Source organism: Eumetopias jubatus, unplaced genomic scaffold (assembly GCF_037043125.1).
Source record: "Eumetopias jubatus isolate StellerSeaLion01/CBP00866 unplaced genomic scaffold, mEumJub1_p1.0 scaffold_9, whole genome shotgun sequence".
NCBI lineage: Eukaryota > Metazoa > Chordata > Mammalia > Carnivora > Otariidae > Eumetopias > Eumetopias jubatus.
The window spans coordinates 59950234-59968131 of NW_028274815.1; the positions used below are offsets into that span (position 1 = coordinate 59950234).

Here is a 17898-nt window from a genome sequence, read left to right on the forward strand (position 1 = left end):
AGAGAGCACTTAGAAAGGTTCAACTTCTAGTGCTCATTTCCTCATAGCGTGTAAAAGCGCCTGGTGATCACAGGATTAAGTACTTTTAACATATCCCAGACATCCCTGACTTATGAGCGCTTAATATTTATTTGTGAAAGAACATTGAATGAACTTAACTTACGTGAACTTCCATAGTAAAAACAGTGGTAACAAGAGCCCAGCAGTCTAGCTCATGACCTGGCAAGCTGTTGCTCTGTAAGGAAATACGGTTTCAATCTTCTTACAGGTTTACCTTGGGCTTCAGTTCTCTGTGTATCGGTTACCTTACCTACTAAATATAATAATTATAATGGCTCCCACTTCATCGAATTATTGTGAAGATTAAATGAGATAAAACGTCTAAAGGGTTTAACAATGCACCTAGCACATAACTGAACTAAAATGATAACTAAAATGCTTAGGCTCCCCGTGAGTGGCTCATGTTATATAAGAAACTAGTATACAACGAGGGCGTTGTATCAGACAGGCAATCTGTTGGCAGGCAATCATAGTTCCAAATCTTAAGATTCTCTGTAATTTAACCAGGATGTATTTAAATCTCTACCCCTCAGTATCAATCAATAGGAGACAATCAACACTTAAACCAAATGAAAACAGACACCCATCTCAAACCTCTCTCTTCCAACACGAACAAAACTGAACAAAATACAAGACTAAGCGGCCCAGCAAAAACTTCAGCTTCAGCCCCACTCGTTCAGGAGTAATCCGAGAGCCCCCAAACCCTCGTAGGCTCGTCGGGTTTGAATTAACCGAAGGGACCTCACCGGCCGAGGCAAGGGCCTCGGGCGATGTGGGTGCCCAACACCCGCCTTTAAAATCATGGGTTGCCTGACTGTCTCGCAATCGTCCTCCCCCAGGGCGCCCCACCCCCGGGGCCCGAGGCCAACACCTCGGGTAACCCCCCAGCTCCCTGCCACAGACACCTCAACCGGCGCGCGGCGGACAGCCTGCTACGTCATGTCGGCGCCGCACCGCTTGGCAGGCCCCCTCTCCACCTCCTCCTCCCGGCGTCCGCGTCGTTTTCTGGAAGCTTCGTGGAGGCCGTGGGAGCGTTCCCTTGCTCCGCGGCCGCCTGGAATCCGCGTCCATCCGTCCTTCCCAAGCCCACGCCGACCCAGCCAAGTTTGCCATGCCCGAAAACGCGGCACCTCGGAGCGGGGCGCCAGCCGGGACTGCCGGCGGCCGCAGCAAAAGCGCCTATCAGGACCGTGACAAGCCGGCCCAGATCCGCTTCAGCAACATTTCCGCGGCCAAAGGTATCGCTCCCTGATTCTGATCCGAGGCCGTGCGGGGTCGAGCTCTGCACTCTCAGCCTGAACTTGGGTTGCTAAAGCTCATTTTCTGTTACTTGAGACGATCTTGTCTTTCCAGGGAGAGCAGCTCTGTGGCGGGATCTTTACTGTTTTTTGCCGGTAATTCCCAACGCCGAGTGTGGAGACCTTTGGGCTGGCCCTATTCTGGGTCTTAGACGCCCATAATTTTTCATCCTCGGTCGCTCGTCTCGCTTCAGGAGAAAGATGTCGAGGACCGCACGCGGCGGTCCCGTGGGATCTGACACATATCTGACGCTGTCGTTTATCTGCTTATTGGTTCCACTGGTAGAATGTTGTTTGCAAAATACATTTTAGTTTTCAAGTGTTCTTATAAAGATATCATTTAAAGAAGCTCTCGGCGCAACTAGTGAAACGAATTGGGTAAACTTCGCGCTTACCTTGGGGCGGGGCCCTTTGTACTGGGCTGTGGGGAAGACTCACCCGTCCTGATTGAGCAGATGGAAAGCTAGGTTGTGCTCTTCTGTTCTCCCTGCATGAGCAACCAAGCACAAGCAAGTCTAGAAATATGGACGATTTATTGGTGTTTCGTTGTTTTGTAGAATACTTTGGTATATGATGGAAATGAAAATCTGAGTTACCATTCTCTGTCACCGTTAACTAAGTGGTTTTGTGACCTTCGACCTTTAGCTAACGTTTCCTCAACCATAAAATTGAGGAAAGTGTTCGCTCTTTTTTTTTGGAGTTGTGAGAATTAAGAGTAGCTGTTGAGACAGAAGAGTCTGGAAGGAAAAATGAGAACGAACGCTTAGAGATCTTAGATGATAAATATTGAGTGTTGAAATACAGTATTTCATTACAGTTAGAGAATAAAGTGCAAGAAGACAGGAGAGGTGAGATTGGAAGGGTAGGATGGGGCCAAATCTTGAAGGGCCTGGTGAGCAGAGGCCCCGTGAATTATCTGTGAACCTGACCTTTTTAAATGAGAACTCAGAACAGAGGGGCACAACTAGTTTTTCCAAGTCAGACAAAACCCAACAACCTTGATAAAGAAAAGTTACTTTAGGTGCATTTTCATTTGAGCCAGTTTTTTACTTAGATGTTATCCCAAAAAAGTGACCCTCAAAATTGGTTGATAATGTAAAAACCATATACACACACAGAAAAGTAATACTAGTTCTAGTACTCTTCATGAGTCCTTTAACATAGACCCTACTGTGTGCCACACAGTATCTTAAACATCAGACACTTTTGGAGGTGTGAGCAGTCTAAAATCTTTTATTATTTTGGATAGGGTGTGTTTTCCTAACTTCTTCATGTAGATGAGTGTGAGGGCATTCTTAAAGTGAACTGCTCTGCTTGTAGAATCATGCCCATGTAGGTCCACTAAAGTTGCTTGAAAGCATAATATTGATCGGATAATTAGGAATAGCAGTCCAAAGTTATGAAACAATTAAATAGTAATTTTTAATTATAGCAAATATTTTTTTTCTTAGGATTTTTATTCACGCAGTAAAGGGGGAAGTGTTGCTGGTTTTGGAGTATACAATAATTAGGGCACAATCTCAGCCCTGTGTATATGGGGTGAGGTGGTATGTGAGGAAGGGGAGGGTCTAATTACTTGTCCTGGGCTTCTCAAAAGGGGATTTGACTTGACTGTTCATCAGTTTCCCTTAAGTGGACTAATAAAACAGAAACGTTCTTAGGGAAGTTAAAAAGAATAAGTTAACTTTGGAATGGTAGACTATATATCCAGCGATGTTTCATAATGTACCGTTGATGATTGAAAGCTAGGATTTTTGTTTGGCGTAAGGTTTGGGGTTTTTGTTTGTTTTGGTTTATTTGGTGGCAGGGTGGAGGGTGTCAAAGGGTGTTTTACTATGGGCCATCTTTATGCGAGCTTCACATTGGTGGACAAGTCTTTGCTTTCAAAAATTATACTCTATAGTTAGGGGAGACCGAATAGACAAGTAAGGGGAATTATATAGTAGGAAGTTTTGCCTCTCCTGTTGCTGCTTGTGTTCTTTTAAGGAATGGAGAAAATAATGCAGTCTCCATTTTGAACTCATAACTACATTGTGCTTATTTTGATATTTAGAGGAAGATTAGGTAAATCCTCAAAATTTATTCTACCATAGGCAGGGCACAAGTATTATGTACAGTGACTTTAACAACAGAAGGTGAGTGTTACACAATTAAAGGAATAAATGATTGTGTTTCCAGTAGGTTATTATTAGACAATGAATTTTCATTAATGGACACAGTAAATGGTTGTACACCATATCCTAAATAAGGACAAGTGATCATTTGAGAGGAGAAATACTTTGCTTTTTTTAAAGGGGTCTTGATTTCTTTCTTCTGTTTACAGCTGTTGCTGATGCTATTAGAACAAGCCTTGGACCAAAAGGAATGGATAAAATGGTAAAAAACCGAATTATTCATTAGTTATTGAGTGCTATGTCTATACTGCAGAATCTCAATAGAGGGTTAAGATGTGCTGCTTAAAGAGTAAAAAGTGTTAGAAGGGTACTTTGAGAGTTTAGAAGAATAATAGATTGCTCTGGGGTGAGCAGGACTTAAGTATAATTCATATTTTTTTAATGATTTTTAAACAATGAAAGTACGTACACAAAAGTAGTTATCTGTTGTGTTGTTACATGGAAAGCAGAGTAAGGCTATAGGTCTATGTGCTTGAGTTCAGTTCAGTGTTCCTTATTGATACAACCGGGAGCCTACATGGGTCTATAGGATTTCACCTGTTATTCTAGTGTGGTTGACTGGCAGCATAAAACAGTCCAATGCATTCCAGTAACTTTTGAGAAATATGCCCTCATATTCAGTGCTAATTAACATCCAAAATGAGAGAGAAACAATATGAAGGATTGTCTGGATGATATACAGATTGTTTTTCTTTCTGGATATTTTAAAATCTGTCCTTGCTAGTTTACCCTTTGTTGAAAATACTAAGATATAAGTTACTGTATTGACTGTAAGAATTGTATTCACTACATTTGTGGTGCTTTTTTGGAGATCCATGGTATTTCTTACTATGGATATGAACCCAATAATGTTACTAATTCTTCATAGTATTGTTTCTACTTTGTGTTGTGTGTGTGTCTAGATTTCCTTCACTTTTAAACAAATGAAAAAATAGCTGGAGTAAAGCCAAGTATTTTCACTTGTAAAGTTAGACTGTTGCTGCATATTTCTTAAGTCATTATACTAATGTAAGGGAAGAGAATTTGAAATTAAGCACAGTTGTAAGCTATGCAAACATAAATTAGTATCTCCACTAAGAAGCTTTAAAATTAGTAGAGTTTTTAGGGTGTCATAGTGCTTGGTAAAGAAAACAATTTTTGAAATACAGCTTTTTTTAAAAAAACGAAACTTCACAGATTCAAGATGGAAAAGGCGATGTGACCATTACAAATGATGGGGCCACCATTCTGAAACAAATGCAGGTGTTACATCCAGCAGCCAGAATGGTAAGTATAATTTTAGATGAGGTTGTTTCTTTTTTTTTTTTGAGTGTATTGCTTGATACTTGTGAACAGTTAAATTTGTTTTATTTGATCACACTGTGTAATTTAAGCATTGTGAGTTTCTTTTCTCTGTGTTAAACAGGCATGTTTTTAGGATACACTGTGTGCCTAACATTGTGCTCTTCGGTGCAAGGTTGTAATAAAACATGAATCTCCTTTTTTTTTTTTTTTAAGGTTTTATTTATTTATTTGAGAGAGAGAATGAGAGAGAGAGAGAGCACATGAGAGGAGGGAGGGTTAGAGGGAGAAGCAGACTCCCTGCTGAGCAGGGAGCCCGATGCGGGACCTGATCCTGGAACTCCAGGATCGTGACCTGAGCCGAAGGCAGTCGCTTAACCAACTGAGCCACGCAGGCGCCCAAAACATGAATCTCCTTGTCCACAGGAATGTGCTGTATAGTTGAGGAAGAAAAAGATAAAAACATGAAATGGCTTAAATTATTAGTTCAGTGGGTGTTCGTTGGAAGAGAGCAGTGTAATATTGTGTGCAAAATCACGTGTCTAAACTTAACACTGAGGTTTATTAAAAACAGTTACCAATTCAACTTAAGTGTAATGATGATTCCAGTATCAAGTGAGAAGTCACCATATCTGCAAAAAAGAAATTTCTGTCAAAAAGTTATGTTTAGGTAAAGATGACTTTTGAAATGAATCAGATAATGCTTATCCGATAATTCTTCCATATCTTCAGATAAACTTCCAAAGGACTCCAAACTGACACTTGTCTCTTCCAGAATGCCCTATTTTTTTTTAGCTTCCAAGTATACAGGGTACCTTTGGTGCAACATCATTTCTACTTTCTGACAGGAACTTTTGATACCTGGAAAGAAAAAATGTATAACCAAATAGTAACATAGATTCTTATAGAGTATATGAGCAGAATTTTTTGTGTTGCAAATATATCAGTCATTTTAAAATGAAACCCAAGAAGTCAAGAATTATATTGAATCTTACAGTGTTGATAATAAATTGTTTTTGACATTGATATGAAGGGCATTCATTTTATATTTCAGTTAGATGTTACTGGGTCCTCACATTTCTCACTGAGCAACTTAGCATGTTCTGTTTCCTTAGCTGGTGGAGCTGTCTAAGGCGCAAGATATAGAAGCAGGAGATGGTACCACATCAGTGGTCATCATTGCTGGCTCTCTCTTAGATTCCTGTACCAAGCTTCTTCAGAAAGGTAGGTAGGACATAGGACATGTTTTATTATTAAATAAAGGCCAAAAGTTATTAAGTAATAGATTTGGTATTTGATTTGGAATAACTAATTTTATTAGGAATTTTTAGGTTAAATTTTGCTGTGTTTATCATATGAATAAGAAAATTTTTTCTTTTTCTTTTTTCTTCCACCAGGCTTCATTTTGAATGGAAATTGATAAAATTTTGCTTTTCTAAAATAAGTTGTGGTGGTACTAAATCTTAGGTTCTAGATGAGAATGATGATTTGGGAGAGGTAGTATGGGTTCTTTTTCTGGTAAATAGTGCTTAATCATAGTGGAGACTCTAGTCACTTATTCTATTTCTTACCTAGATTTGTGGTGTTTTGAAAAGTATAAATATCACATGAGTGCAGAATTGACTGTGCCAAATTAATGGAAATAAATTATTAGCCATAATAGCAGTTAAGGTTATTCAGGTTGTTTTATTTATAACTGAAGCCTAAGTTAGTTTAGATGGTTTAAAAATTATGACTACTTTGAAATTATAATGAATAAAAAATTTAAGAGGTGTCATATGTAGTTTATGTGTTATAATAACTAAATTTTAACAAACAACAGGGATTCATCCAACCATCATTTCTGAGTCATTCCAGAAGGCTTTGGAAAAGGGTATAGAAATCTTGACTGACATGTCTCGACCCGTGGAACTGAGTGACAGAGAAACTTTATTAAATAGTGCCACCACTTCACTGAACTCAAAGGTGAGAACAGTACTAAAGGATCATTATAAAATTAACTTCTTAAAACTCGTTAAGAATTGTAACTCTCGGTGCCTGGGTGCCTCAGTCGTTGGGCATCTGCCTTTCACTTGGGTCGTGATCCCAGGGCCTGCATCGGGCTCCCTGCTTGGCGGGAAGCCTGCTTCTCCCTCTCCTACTCCCTCTGCTTGTGTTCCCTCTCTCGCTGTGTCTCTCTCTGTCAAATAAAATCTTTAAAAATAAAAATTGTAACTCTGAGGTGATTTTTGATGCTATACAGTTCATAAACATTAGGTCTGGAGTGTCTGGGTAACTGAGGTAATTTGTATAACTGAATAAGTTCGCGTCAAATTTCCTCCTTCAGGGCTGTCAGTTAAACTGTATGCCCATTTTACAGATAGGAAAATAGATCTAATGAAGTTAAGTAACTAATCCAAGACTATCAGTAAGGGTTAAGTGGAGATTGGAACCATGACAGGTTTGCCCATCAGTGGTCCCTCTTAACTAATAATCAGTGCTGCTTTTCTTAGTTTTAAAATTTAAACCATTGATTTTTTAAAAATTTCTTGCAAACTTAATGTTCTTGTTTTCTGTCAGGTCCTGTGTCACCACACCCCCATTTTTTTATCAGCATTATATTGATAACATTCATCTTCTTTCAGTGTTACATGGAGAGCTAGATAGTGTTAGTGACATACATGATATTGTTGAATGTCCCCAGATCTAATATAGACAGAATAGCAGGATTAACAGGCATTGGTCATAGAGTCTAGACTGCTTGGGTTTAGTGCTGGGCTCATCACTTGACTAGCCTGTGTGACTCTGAATTTCTTCCTCTGAAGATTGAATGCATGTGTAAATGTGAAGGGCTAAGACCACTGTCTCACGTACAGTAAGTGCTTAGTAAAGTGTTAGCCACTAGTTTTTATTAGCTCCTCAGTATTAGGGGTGCACATATATAGCATTTGCTCAGAAATTCATTTTAGTTAAGAAATGTCTGCATATAATTTGATTTTCGGATTTTCTATAGAATTAGTAATCTAGACAGTTCCATCTACTAGGTTAATAAAAAGGAAAAGAAGCCTACATATTTTGTGCCCTTGGTGACTGACAGCCTGAGTGGAGAAGACAGTTGGTATGGAATGTTGTCTCATGTTCCCACTCTCCTCATCACCCCAAAAAAGGAGTTAAGATTACTTCTTGAAGATCTTTATCATTAAAGAACTAGGATTTTTTCTGTTGTGAAACTGACTTTATTATTTTTTTAATTCTAGGTTGTCTCTCAGTATTCAAGTTTGCTTTCTCCAATGAGTGTAAATGCAGTGATGAAAGTGATTGACCCAGCCACTGCTACTAGTGTAGATCTTAGAGACATTAAAATCGTTAAGAAACTTGGGTGAGCTTTTCTAATTATAATTTTAATAAAAATTAAAGGGACACCTGGGTAGCTCATTTAGTTAAGTGTCTGCCTTTGGCTCAGGTCATGATCCCAGGGTCCTGGGATCGAGTCTCATATCAGGCTCCTTGCTCAGCAGGGAGCCTGCTTCTCCCCCTGCTTGTGCCTTCTCTGTCTCTGACAAATAAGTAAAGAAACCTTTTTAAAAAAGTAATCTAAGAACTTGTATTGGGGCGCCTGGGTGGCTCATTCGTTAATCATCTGCCTTCGGCTCAGGTCATGATCCCAGGGTCCTGGGATCGAGCCCCCCATCAGGCTCCCTGCTCTGCAGGAAGCTTGCTTCTCCCTCTCCTGCTGTGTCTCTTTCTGTCAAATAAATAAATAAAATCCTTTAAAAAAAGTAAGAACTTGTATTAATGTGGGAATCTGAAGAATTTGTTTATATTCCATTATGATGGCATGGTGGTAGCATGATCAAAGAAGTTGAGGAATTAGGGCACTAATAAGTGTTGAGACTGACTCACATTTTATTGGGCTGGTGATTTTTTAATGTTAGCAACCTATTAAACTCACAGATTTCCATCCTCTTTTAATGGTTTCCTCCTTGTTTCCTTTTTTCTTAGTGGGACAATTGATGACTGTGAGCTGGTCGAAGGGCTGGTACTTACTCAAAAGGTGGCAAATTCTGGCATAACCAGAGTTGAAAAGGCTAAGATTGGGCTTATCCAGTTTTGCTTATCTGCTCCCAAAACAGATGTAAGTAAAACCAAATGAAATTGGTTCCTTGTTTATGTGCGTAACTTTCTAATAGCTTGGATCTTTGTTCGATATTATAAAAAATAGAAAATATAGTGATAGGATAAAGATTATAGATTTCAAAAGAATTAGTAAGATTGAAACAAAAGTAGAAATTGTTGGATGCCAGACATGACAAATCTATAGCATCAATTGGCTATCATTGAAATTGAGCATTGACTTCATAGATGAAGGCAAATAACAGTAGGGGCACTGTGTATGAAATAATAAAAATAGGTTATCCAAAAGTTACAGTGAGTGGAATTCTTAGTTTCTTTGTAGGTTTCTGAGAAACTTCCATCCCTCCTATAGCAGCAGGCAGATCTTTTGTCCTACATTTGCACAAATGAAAGTTGAAACCAGCTTACTATTTATATTCCAAATAAATGTTTTTAAAGGTATTTTCATGTCTTTTCATCATAAGTGCCATTTCCAAAAGGGAGTGGTTGATCTTGTCACTTCGCTCAGATTTGCTCTACTTTTACATTGTATTGGCATATAGGTTTCCTGTTGAGTCATGTGTTTCCCAGAAGTTCAACCCATAGAAAAATTAATGTTGTTTCATACACCTTTGATTAACAAGATTTGTCCCTGGTACCTCCTTTCAGCATACCAGTTTTTATAACACCATAGAGTTAAAAAAAATGCAACTGAAATTATTTTGGTAATGCATATATTTGTATGAAAAAATTTGACACATTCAGGAACTAGGATAACCATTTTACAATTACCAAAAATGTACTTGCAAATAATGTAAATAAGACAGGTATATAGATGAAAGTTAAAGACCTGAGTTACGGTTGGTGTATGTTCATTTTCCTAGACCTTTTCAATGTATGCTTCTATAATTTGTTATTACAAGTACGATTTTGGTTGAATTTACATGATACATGATATTTTTCATTAAAAGTCCTTTTACTTAAAAACTCTTACAATGCAATTTTTTTTCTATTTAGATGTAGTGTTCCACGATGAAACTGGACCATTTCCTTATACCACACACAAAAATAGACCCAAAATGGGTACAGTGCAATTTATTAATGTGATGTTCTTTTTTCTCAACAGATGGATAATCAAATAGTAGTTTCTGACTATGTCCAGATGGACCGAGTGCTGCGGGAGGAGAGAGCCTATATTCTCAATTTAGTGAAGCAAATTAAAAAAACAGGATGTAATGTCCTTCTCATACAGAAGTCTATTCTGAGGTGTGGGACTCTTTATTTTGTTCATCTTTTAATGACAGTTTACTTTGGATCCTCTAGCAATTTTTTAAGAAACATTTGGAGTGGGTAAATCACTAGAAATCTAGAATGAAACTGCATTTTGGGACAGCATTGTATTCTGATAAATCATCTAAAGTGGGTTCTCTTCACATTGTGATGATTTAAATGTGTGGGATATACAGTTGACCCTTGAACAACTCTGGTTTAAACTGTGTGGGTCCACTTACGTGTGGATTTTTTTTTTTTTTTTACAGTACAGTACTATAAGTGTATTTTCCTCATGGTTTTTAAGTTACTTTTATTTAAGTAATCTCTACACCCAACATGGGGCTTGAACTCATGACCCTGAGATCAAGAGTTGCATATTCTTCCAAGTAAGCCAGCCAGGTGCCCCTCCTCATGGTTTTCTTAACGTTTTCTTTTCTCTAGCTTTATTGTAAGAATACAGCATATAATACATGCACATACAAAATACTGGTTAACTATGTTATCAGTAAGGCTTTGGTCAGCAGGTTATTAAGTAGTCAAGTTTTGGGGAAGTCAAAAATTATATGCGTATTTTTGACTGGAGAAGGGGAGTTGGTGCCCCTAACTAATTCATTGTCCCAGGGTCCAACTGTATGTTCTTTCCAGACCAAGATTGTAAATATCAAACAAATGGAATGCTTTGTTTTTGAAAAGATAAGTTTGGTCTAGAATTGATTAGCTAGCTGAAAGAGGCATTTATTTAAAGGTCCATGAAATTGCTTGCCTTGAAATTTAGAAGTTCTTTTGAAGGGAATGCAGGATAGTTCATGGATCAAGAGAATTTTCCAAAGTTCGAACTGGTCCTTTTTTTTTTCCTTCAGTGTTTTCTTCTAGTAAGTAGACACGTTCCATTGTACTCTACTAATGTTATGCAAGAAAGTACTATGGGTGATTATTTTATATAGTAACTTCAATGAAGAGTTTGATTACCTGGTTCTCCTACCAAGTCATATCATAGGTAGTGACCTTAAGTAAACTTCTCAAAATTTAGTTAGCTTATCTGTAGAACAGGGATCATAATATCTACCCTTCCAGTGTCACAGGGTTGTCAGAAGGTTGTTCCAGATAATTTGTGAGAAAGTGTAAATTTGTGGAGTCTTGAATTAATCATACTTCTAAATTCATGAAATATCAATAAAGTTTTAATTATGAAAGATATACTCATTTAGTATTAAAAATTATGAGAATAGTTACTTTTTATTGTGTCCTTTACAAATAGTGTTGCTTGGGTACATTTTAATATTATCCATTGGAAATCTTCAGAGTTTTGAGCTCATAAACTTGGTCAGCTAAATTTAAAGCATCTTCCTATACAAATAATTTGATTTATTCATCATTTAAACAATAATAAAATGATGAAAAGCTTAAAAAGAAGTGGAACAAATTATTTTTTTAATCTAGCATTGACCTAATTACTGATTTTGTATTTTAGAGATGCTCTTAGTGATCTTGCATTACATTTCCTAAACAAAATGAAGATTATGGTGGTTAAGGATATTGAAAGAGAAGACATCGAATTCATTTGTAAGGTAAAATATTCCTAGCTTCTGTGTGAGGATATCCAATAATGAAATGTTGTCTTAATCTGTGGGTTTGATATTTTTCCCAGACAATTGGAACCAAGCCAGTTGCTCATATTGACCAATTCACTGCTGACATGCTGGGATCAGCTGAGTTAGCTGAGGAGGTCAATTTAAATGGTTCTGGCAAACTGCTTAAGGTAACAGTATTGTAATACAGCTTTTATTTACCTGGGTTTTTTGTTTGATTTAACCCTTATTCCAAATACCTAATTTGGAGTTTGTTTACTACAGATTACAGGCTGTACAAGCCCTGGAAAAACAGTTACAATTGTTGTTCGTGGATCTAACAAATTGGTGATTGAAGAAGCTGAGCGCTCCATTCATGATGCCCTATGTGTTATTCGCTGTTTAGTGAAGAAGAGGTAATATAAGTTACTAACATTTTGAACATTAACGTTTCTATACTTTGACTATTTTTAAGGTATAAACAGTAAGTTACTAAGAATAGCTAAAATAAGCTAAAAATGTATTTGTGAATTTCAGAGCTCTTATTGCAGGAGGTGGTGCTCCAGAGATAGAATTGGCCCTACGGTTAACTGAATATTCACGAACATTGAGTGGCATGGAATCCTACTGCGTTCGTGCTTTTGCAGATGCTATGGAAGTCATTCCATCCACACTAGCTGAAAATGCAGGCCTGAATCCCATTTCTACAGTAACAGAACTAAGAAACCGGCATGCCCAAGGAGAAAAAACTACCGGCATTAATGTCCGAAAGGTAATAATTTAGTCTTTAATTATTGCAGAAAATGTTGATTAAAATGTTAAAAACTTCATAATTATCTGTTGAATGAAAAGCCTTTTTTTTTTTTTTTGGTGGGCAGCAAAGCAAGGTTTATTGAGCAATAATAAAGTTTATTGAATGATAGAGTACAAAGCTCCCAAAGAGGGAGGGGACCCAAGAGGGTTGTCTGGATGAAAAGCTTTTTAATCAAAAGTAATCTTGGGGGTCACCTGGGTGGCTCAGTCAATTAAATATCTGACTCTTCTTTTTTTTTAAAGATCTTATTTTATTTATTTGACAGAGACAGCGAGAGAGGGAACACCAACAGGGGGAGTGGGAGAGGGAGAAGCAGGCTTCCTGCCGAGCAGGGAGTCCAGTGCGGGGCGCAATCCCAGGACCCTGGGATCATGACCTGAGCCGAAGGCAGACACTTAACGACTGAGCCACCCAGGTGCCCCTAAACATCTGACTCTTGATTTTGATTCAGGTCATGATCTTGGGGTTGTGGGATCAAGCCCTGTGTTGGGCTCCCCACTCAGTGGAGAGTTTGCTCGAGATTCCCTCTCCCTCTTCCCCTACCCACCTGTGCTCACTCTCTTTCAAATAAATAAATCTTTTTTTAAAAAAGTAATCTTGGGTTTAGGGGTGCCTGGCTGGCTCAGTTGGAAGAGCATATGACTCTTGATCTCCAGGTCATGAGTTCAAAGCTCCACATTAGGTGTAGAGATGACTTTAAAAAAAAAGTAATCTCGGATCCAAATATGAGAACTGCAGGTTAACTAATTTATGCCATTAAGAATGAAGAGGATGTCTTAAGGTAAAGTATTATTTGCTCAGCAGGTTATTAGGTAGTCAAGTTTTGGGGAAATTACACTGATTGTGTAATTCTTAGTGAGTTACTTAGTCTGTGCTTGTTTCCTCAGTTGTAAAAACAGGGACAACAGTTTCCTCAAAGGCCTCTTGTGAGGATTAAATGTATTACCAACTAGAAGACTCTTACTGGGGTGCCTGGGTGGCTCAGTCATTAGGCGTCTGCCTTCGGCTCGGGTCATGATCCCAGGGTCCTGGGATCGATACCCACATCGGGCTCCCTGCTCTGTGAGAAGCCTGCTTCTCCATCTCCCACTTTCCCTGCTTGTGTTCCTTCTCTCGCTGTGTCTCTCTGTCAAATAAATTAAAAAAAAAAAAATCTTTAGAAGACTCAGTACTAAGTTGCGTGGCATAGAGTAAACATTACATAAATATTAATCATTGCTGCTGTTGTGGCCAGTAGCCTAGTATAGTAGTTGTGTAGGGTAAACACATAACAACAGTAATAATCTCTCCTTTTGTATTAGTGCTTTGTTAATGTCTCTTTTTATTGAAGAGACTAATAACACATAATGGAAAATTACTGACAATCCAAAGTAATATTTTTTTGAATGATAACTCAAAAGGAAGGGCATTGCATGGTTAGGGAAAGCTTTATGAAGGTGCAACTTTGGTAGGAGATGAGGAAATTCCAGGTGGGGAAGCACATGTTTTATGGGTGAAAGGAACCAAGAAATTACTTGTTTTCTCTAGAGGATTATATGTTGGTAATAGAGTGGACTTTAAAGTTGGAAAGCTCCCATAAGAGCTAGAATGAGGAGGCCTTTGAGTATTGGGGCAGTTATGGGGGAGTTTTGTTTTTATTCCAATAGTTGGAAACTACTAATGTTTTTTTAACCAAGAGACTAAAATGATGAGTATTTTAAGGAGGGAAGGCTGGAGGCATGGTTGCCTGTTATGGCCATCATCACATAATGCAGTAACCCTGAGAGAAGGGGGACTAAGATTGTGCCAGTAACAATTTAAAAGTGGGATTTAAGAGATACAAAGGCAAGGCAGACCAGACTTGGCCATATTCAGAATTAGGGTTCAGGGATGATTTAAACATTAAAGATCTTATAATTTTTTTTTTAAGATTTTATTTGTCAGCACAAGAAGGAAGAGTGGCGGAGAGGGAGAAGCAGACTCCCCACTGAGCAGGGAGCCTGATGTGGGACTTGATCCCAGGACCCTGCGATCATGACCTGAGCCAAAGGCAGATGCTTAACCAACTGAGTCACCCAGCCATCCCAAGATCTTACAATTTTTAACGAGTATGATTACCTAATTTTTGCCTGGGTATTTTTAAGTTAAAGGTAATTAGGAGTTGTTTTGGGACTGGAATTGGGGGAATGTAGCATTAATTCAGTTTTTCCAAATTTTCATTAAATGGAACCTACAATATAGAGAGAGCTTAGTAGAGAATACTTTATTTTTGACTAGAACAAGGGAAAACTAGGTTCGAAAGGCCTTGTGTCATACTGGTAACAGTGTGTAGTTGGTAAGACGTATAATTACACTAAAAGCAATTTATGCTATTTGGCAGGGTGGTATTTCCAACATTTTGGAGGAACTGGTTGTCCAGCCTTTGTTGGTTTCAGTCAGTGCACTGACTCTAGCAACTGAAACTGTCCGGAGCATTCTGAAAATTGATGATGTGGTGAGTATAAATTGAATGTGAATTTCCCTACAGGGTCGAAAAGGCGTTTTTTGGGTTTTTTTTTAAGAGTTTTGGGAGGGGAGCAGGGTGGTAAATGTTACTTTGTTGGTCAACAAGGTGATAACAATTCATACTTTTTACAGTCTCTTTTCTCACTTGTAAAAATAGGCTTTGGTAATTGCCTGAAACCTCTTTGATCATTAAAATTCTGTCATTACAAGTTGTGGAACTCACGTTTTTTTCTTGTCAGGTAAATACTCGGTAATCGGATAAACACTGGCCAACTGGCACCACTGTGGCTACTGATAGTGCATCTGAAGTGGAAGATCACCGTGGTGTTCCATGCTGTTTCGAAGATTGTTTCCTTTGTGAATTCCTGGGCCTGGTCTTCAGTTGGCACTTGCTTGAAATTGTGTTGACAAAACTTAATTAAAATATTAAATGTTTGGTTTCAAAAAGCAGATTAATTTATTGGCCCTTCTCCCCCAACATTGTTACTTCTGATATTCTCAAAAAATCTATGTAAGAAGAGAAAAAAATGAGTTCACATTTGCCTGTTGACTTAGGTCTCAATCCTGAGTGCTTTAAGTTTTGTGGTTGTTTTTTTTTTTTAAACAAGTTTTGAGAATTTTTAAATGGCCCAGTATGCTCATCACCCTGATAAATCCGCGTTTACACAAAAATATACCAAAGTGGTATATATGCTATTTTAAAAGTTAACACTAAGGGGGCCCCTGGCTGGCTCAGTTGGTTAAGTGTCTGATTGGCTCCGGTCATGATTACAGGGTTGTGAGATGGAGCCCTGTGTCAGGCTCTTTGGGGAGTCTGCTCGAGATCCTTTCTCCCTCTCCCCCTGCTTGTGCATGTGCATGCTTGCTTTCACATTCTTTTACTCTCAAAATGATTTTTTAAAAAAGTTAACAGTACAGGAAGATATTAAGTGAAAAATGAAAAGTTTTCCACCCTATCATCCCAGTCCTTGTCTTCAAGAATATAACCATTATTGTGTTAATTGGGATTCCTTTTACAAATAAAACTATATGCATGTATGTAGCAAATCTTATACATAGGGATTCTTACTATGTCATTTCAGTGGTTTGGAACCTCTTCATTGCCTCTGTCCTAACACAAGAATCATCTATTGACATGAATTGTTTAAGATCTCCGAACTAGGTCTCATGCTTTGGCTTCTTTCCAGTCAATTCTGCACACTCTAGCTAGTGATTTTTTTTTAAATTGGTCAGGCACAGGTTTTCATGGATAAAGGCCAGCCTTTGATGTGGACCATAAATTGGGCCTATGCATTCTGGTACCACTTGGCCTACCATCTCCTGGCCTGTATTTCACAAGGAGTATTAGGAAAACCACCAGGGCTCCGCATTTGTGGAGAAATGATTTCAGCTAGCCAGTCAGAAGTTTCTTTTGCATCTGACAAGTAGTTAATTAAAATAATTTGGTAAGTGGTAAGGCTTAGTGTGTTTAGATGGCTATTTCTGGATTATCTGGAATTTAGTAATTCGGTTGACTCCCATTATAATGGATATTAGCTTGTAAAATACACTTTTAGCTGGTACAAAATGAAGTATATTCTAAAAGTTTTAAGTCAAAATAGTGTAATCCAAATGATTTATATTTGAATTTATCCATTAATTACACAGCACAAGGTTTGTAGGCTATATCTAAATAATAGAAATTGGCTATATAATAATTTTTTTTTGACGGAAAATAGTAAAGATAGAAATCATCTAGGGGCGCCTGGGTGGCTCGGTTGGGCTACTGCCTTCGGCTCGGGTCGTGATCTCAGGGTCCTGGGATTGAGCCCCGTGTGGGCTCCCTGCTGGGCCGGAGGCCTGCTTCTCCCTCCCCCACTCCCCCTGCTGTGTTCCCTCTCTCGCTGTCTCTCTCTGTCAAATAAAATCTTTAAAAAAAAATACATCAAAGCAACGTTCCAACATGTGGTCTTTACAGCCAACTTCCCTAGGAAATGGTCCCTCTTTGGGCTTTAATTCCATCGGGTACTGGTTTCGGATGGCTCCCTGTGAAGGTCCCGCAGGCAGAAGTGGCTAGACCAGGGATGTGAAGGGGATCAATTCGATCAATCAGGAGGAAACCTCACACAGGAATCTTAAAATTGGCAGCCGTCCTGGTGACAGGTGGCTGTCCCTTGCCCAAGACAGACAACTTCGTATAAAGACAGCAGTAAAGAGAGGGCATCAAGTTTCTGGGTCTTATTACCATCCCAGCCAGGGTACCAACTTCCAGCCAAAAGGCAGACTTTCTCCTCCCCATAGAGCAGCCTGGCCAATTGACATGAAAGTTCTAGACCATACTCCTTGAAGCTCCCCTGGAGAGTAAAGGAAGAGGAAAGTACCAATTCTGCACCGAAGCTCAGTCCAGATGTAAAGACTCAAAGCCCCACATTCAGGTGCCAAATGATGAGGTTTTGGAATATCGGTGAGGTTCAGTGGGGTGGAGTCTGGAGCCGACGACTAAGAAAAGTCTTGAGAGGTGTTTGGTGCAAAATGGTGTATTAAAGCACAGGAACAGGACCCGTGGGCAGAAAGAGCTGCCAATATAACAAAATTCTTAAAGGGAACTTTTCCAAGGAAATATTTCTTACTCGTTTTTGTTAAATTTGTTTTGATATAAATTAGACCAGTAACCACTTTGTGTAGGGTTTGACTCAGGTTTTACAACAGTTAATGAAATAATCTAAGCCAGTTCTATTTTAGGTAATGGGAGACCAAATGAGACTGCTCAAAAAGAGGGTTTTATTTATTTGACAGAGACACAGCGAGAGAGGGAACACAAGCAGGGGGAGTGGGAGAGGGAGAAGCAGGCTTCCCGCGGAGCAGGGAGCCAAACG

General features: G+C 38.7%; 1 protein-coding gene across 1 annotated transcript; it reads left to right on the forward strand.

Annotated features, from left to right (window-relative positions):
• The first annotated feature begins 1019 nt into the window (after positions 1-1019).
• CCT4 (chaperonin containing TCP1 subunit 4) lies at positions 1020-15490 on the forward strand. The gene is made up of 14 exons (XM_028089699.1): positions 1020-1298; positions 3682-3734; positions 4709-4798; positions 5929-6037; positions 6636-6778; positions 8050-8171; positions 8795-8927; positions 10032-10171; positions 11649-11745; positions 11826-11936; positions 12031-12161; positions 12283-12517; positions 14919-15032; positions 15283-15490. The coding sequence occupies exons 1-14, from the start codon at positions 1172-1174 to the stop codon at positions 15295-15297; spliced, it is 1620 nt and encodes a 539-aa protein (XP_027945500.1). The 5' UTR covers positions 1020-1171; the 3' UTR covers positions 15298-15490.
• Positions 15491-17898: the final 2408 nt, after the last annotated feature.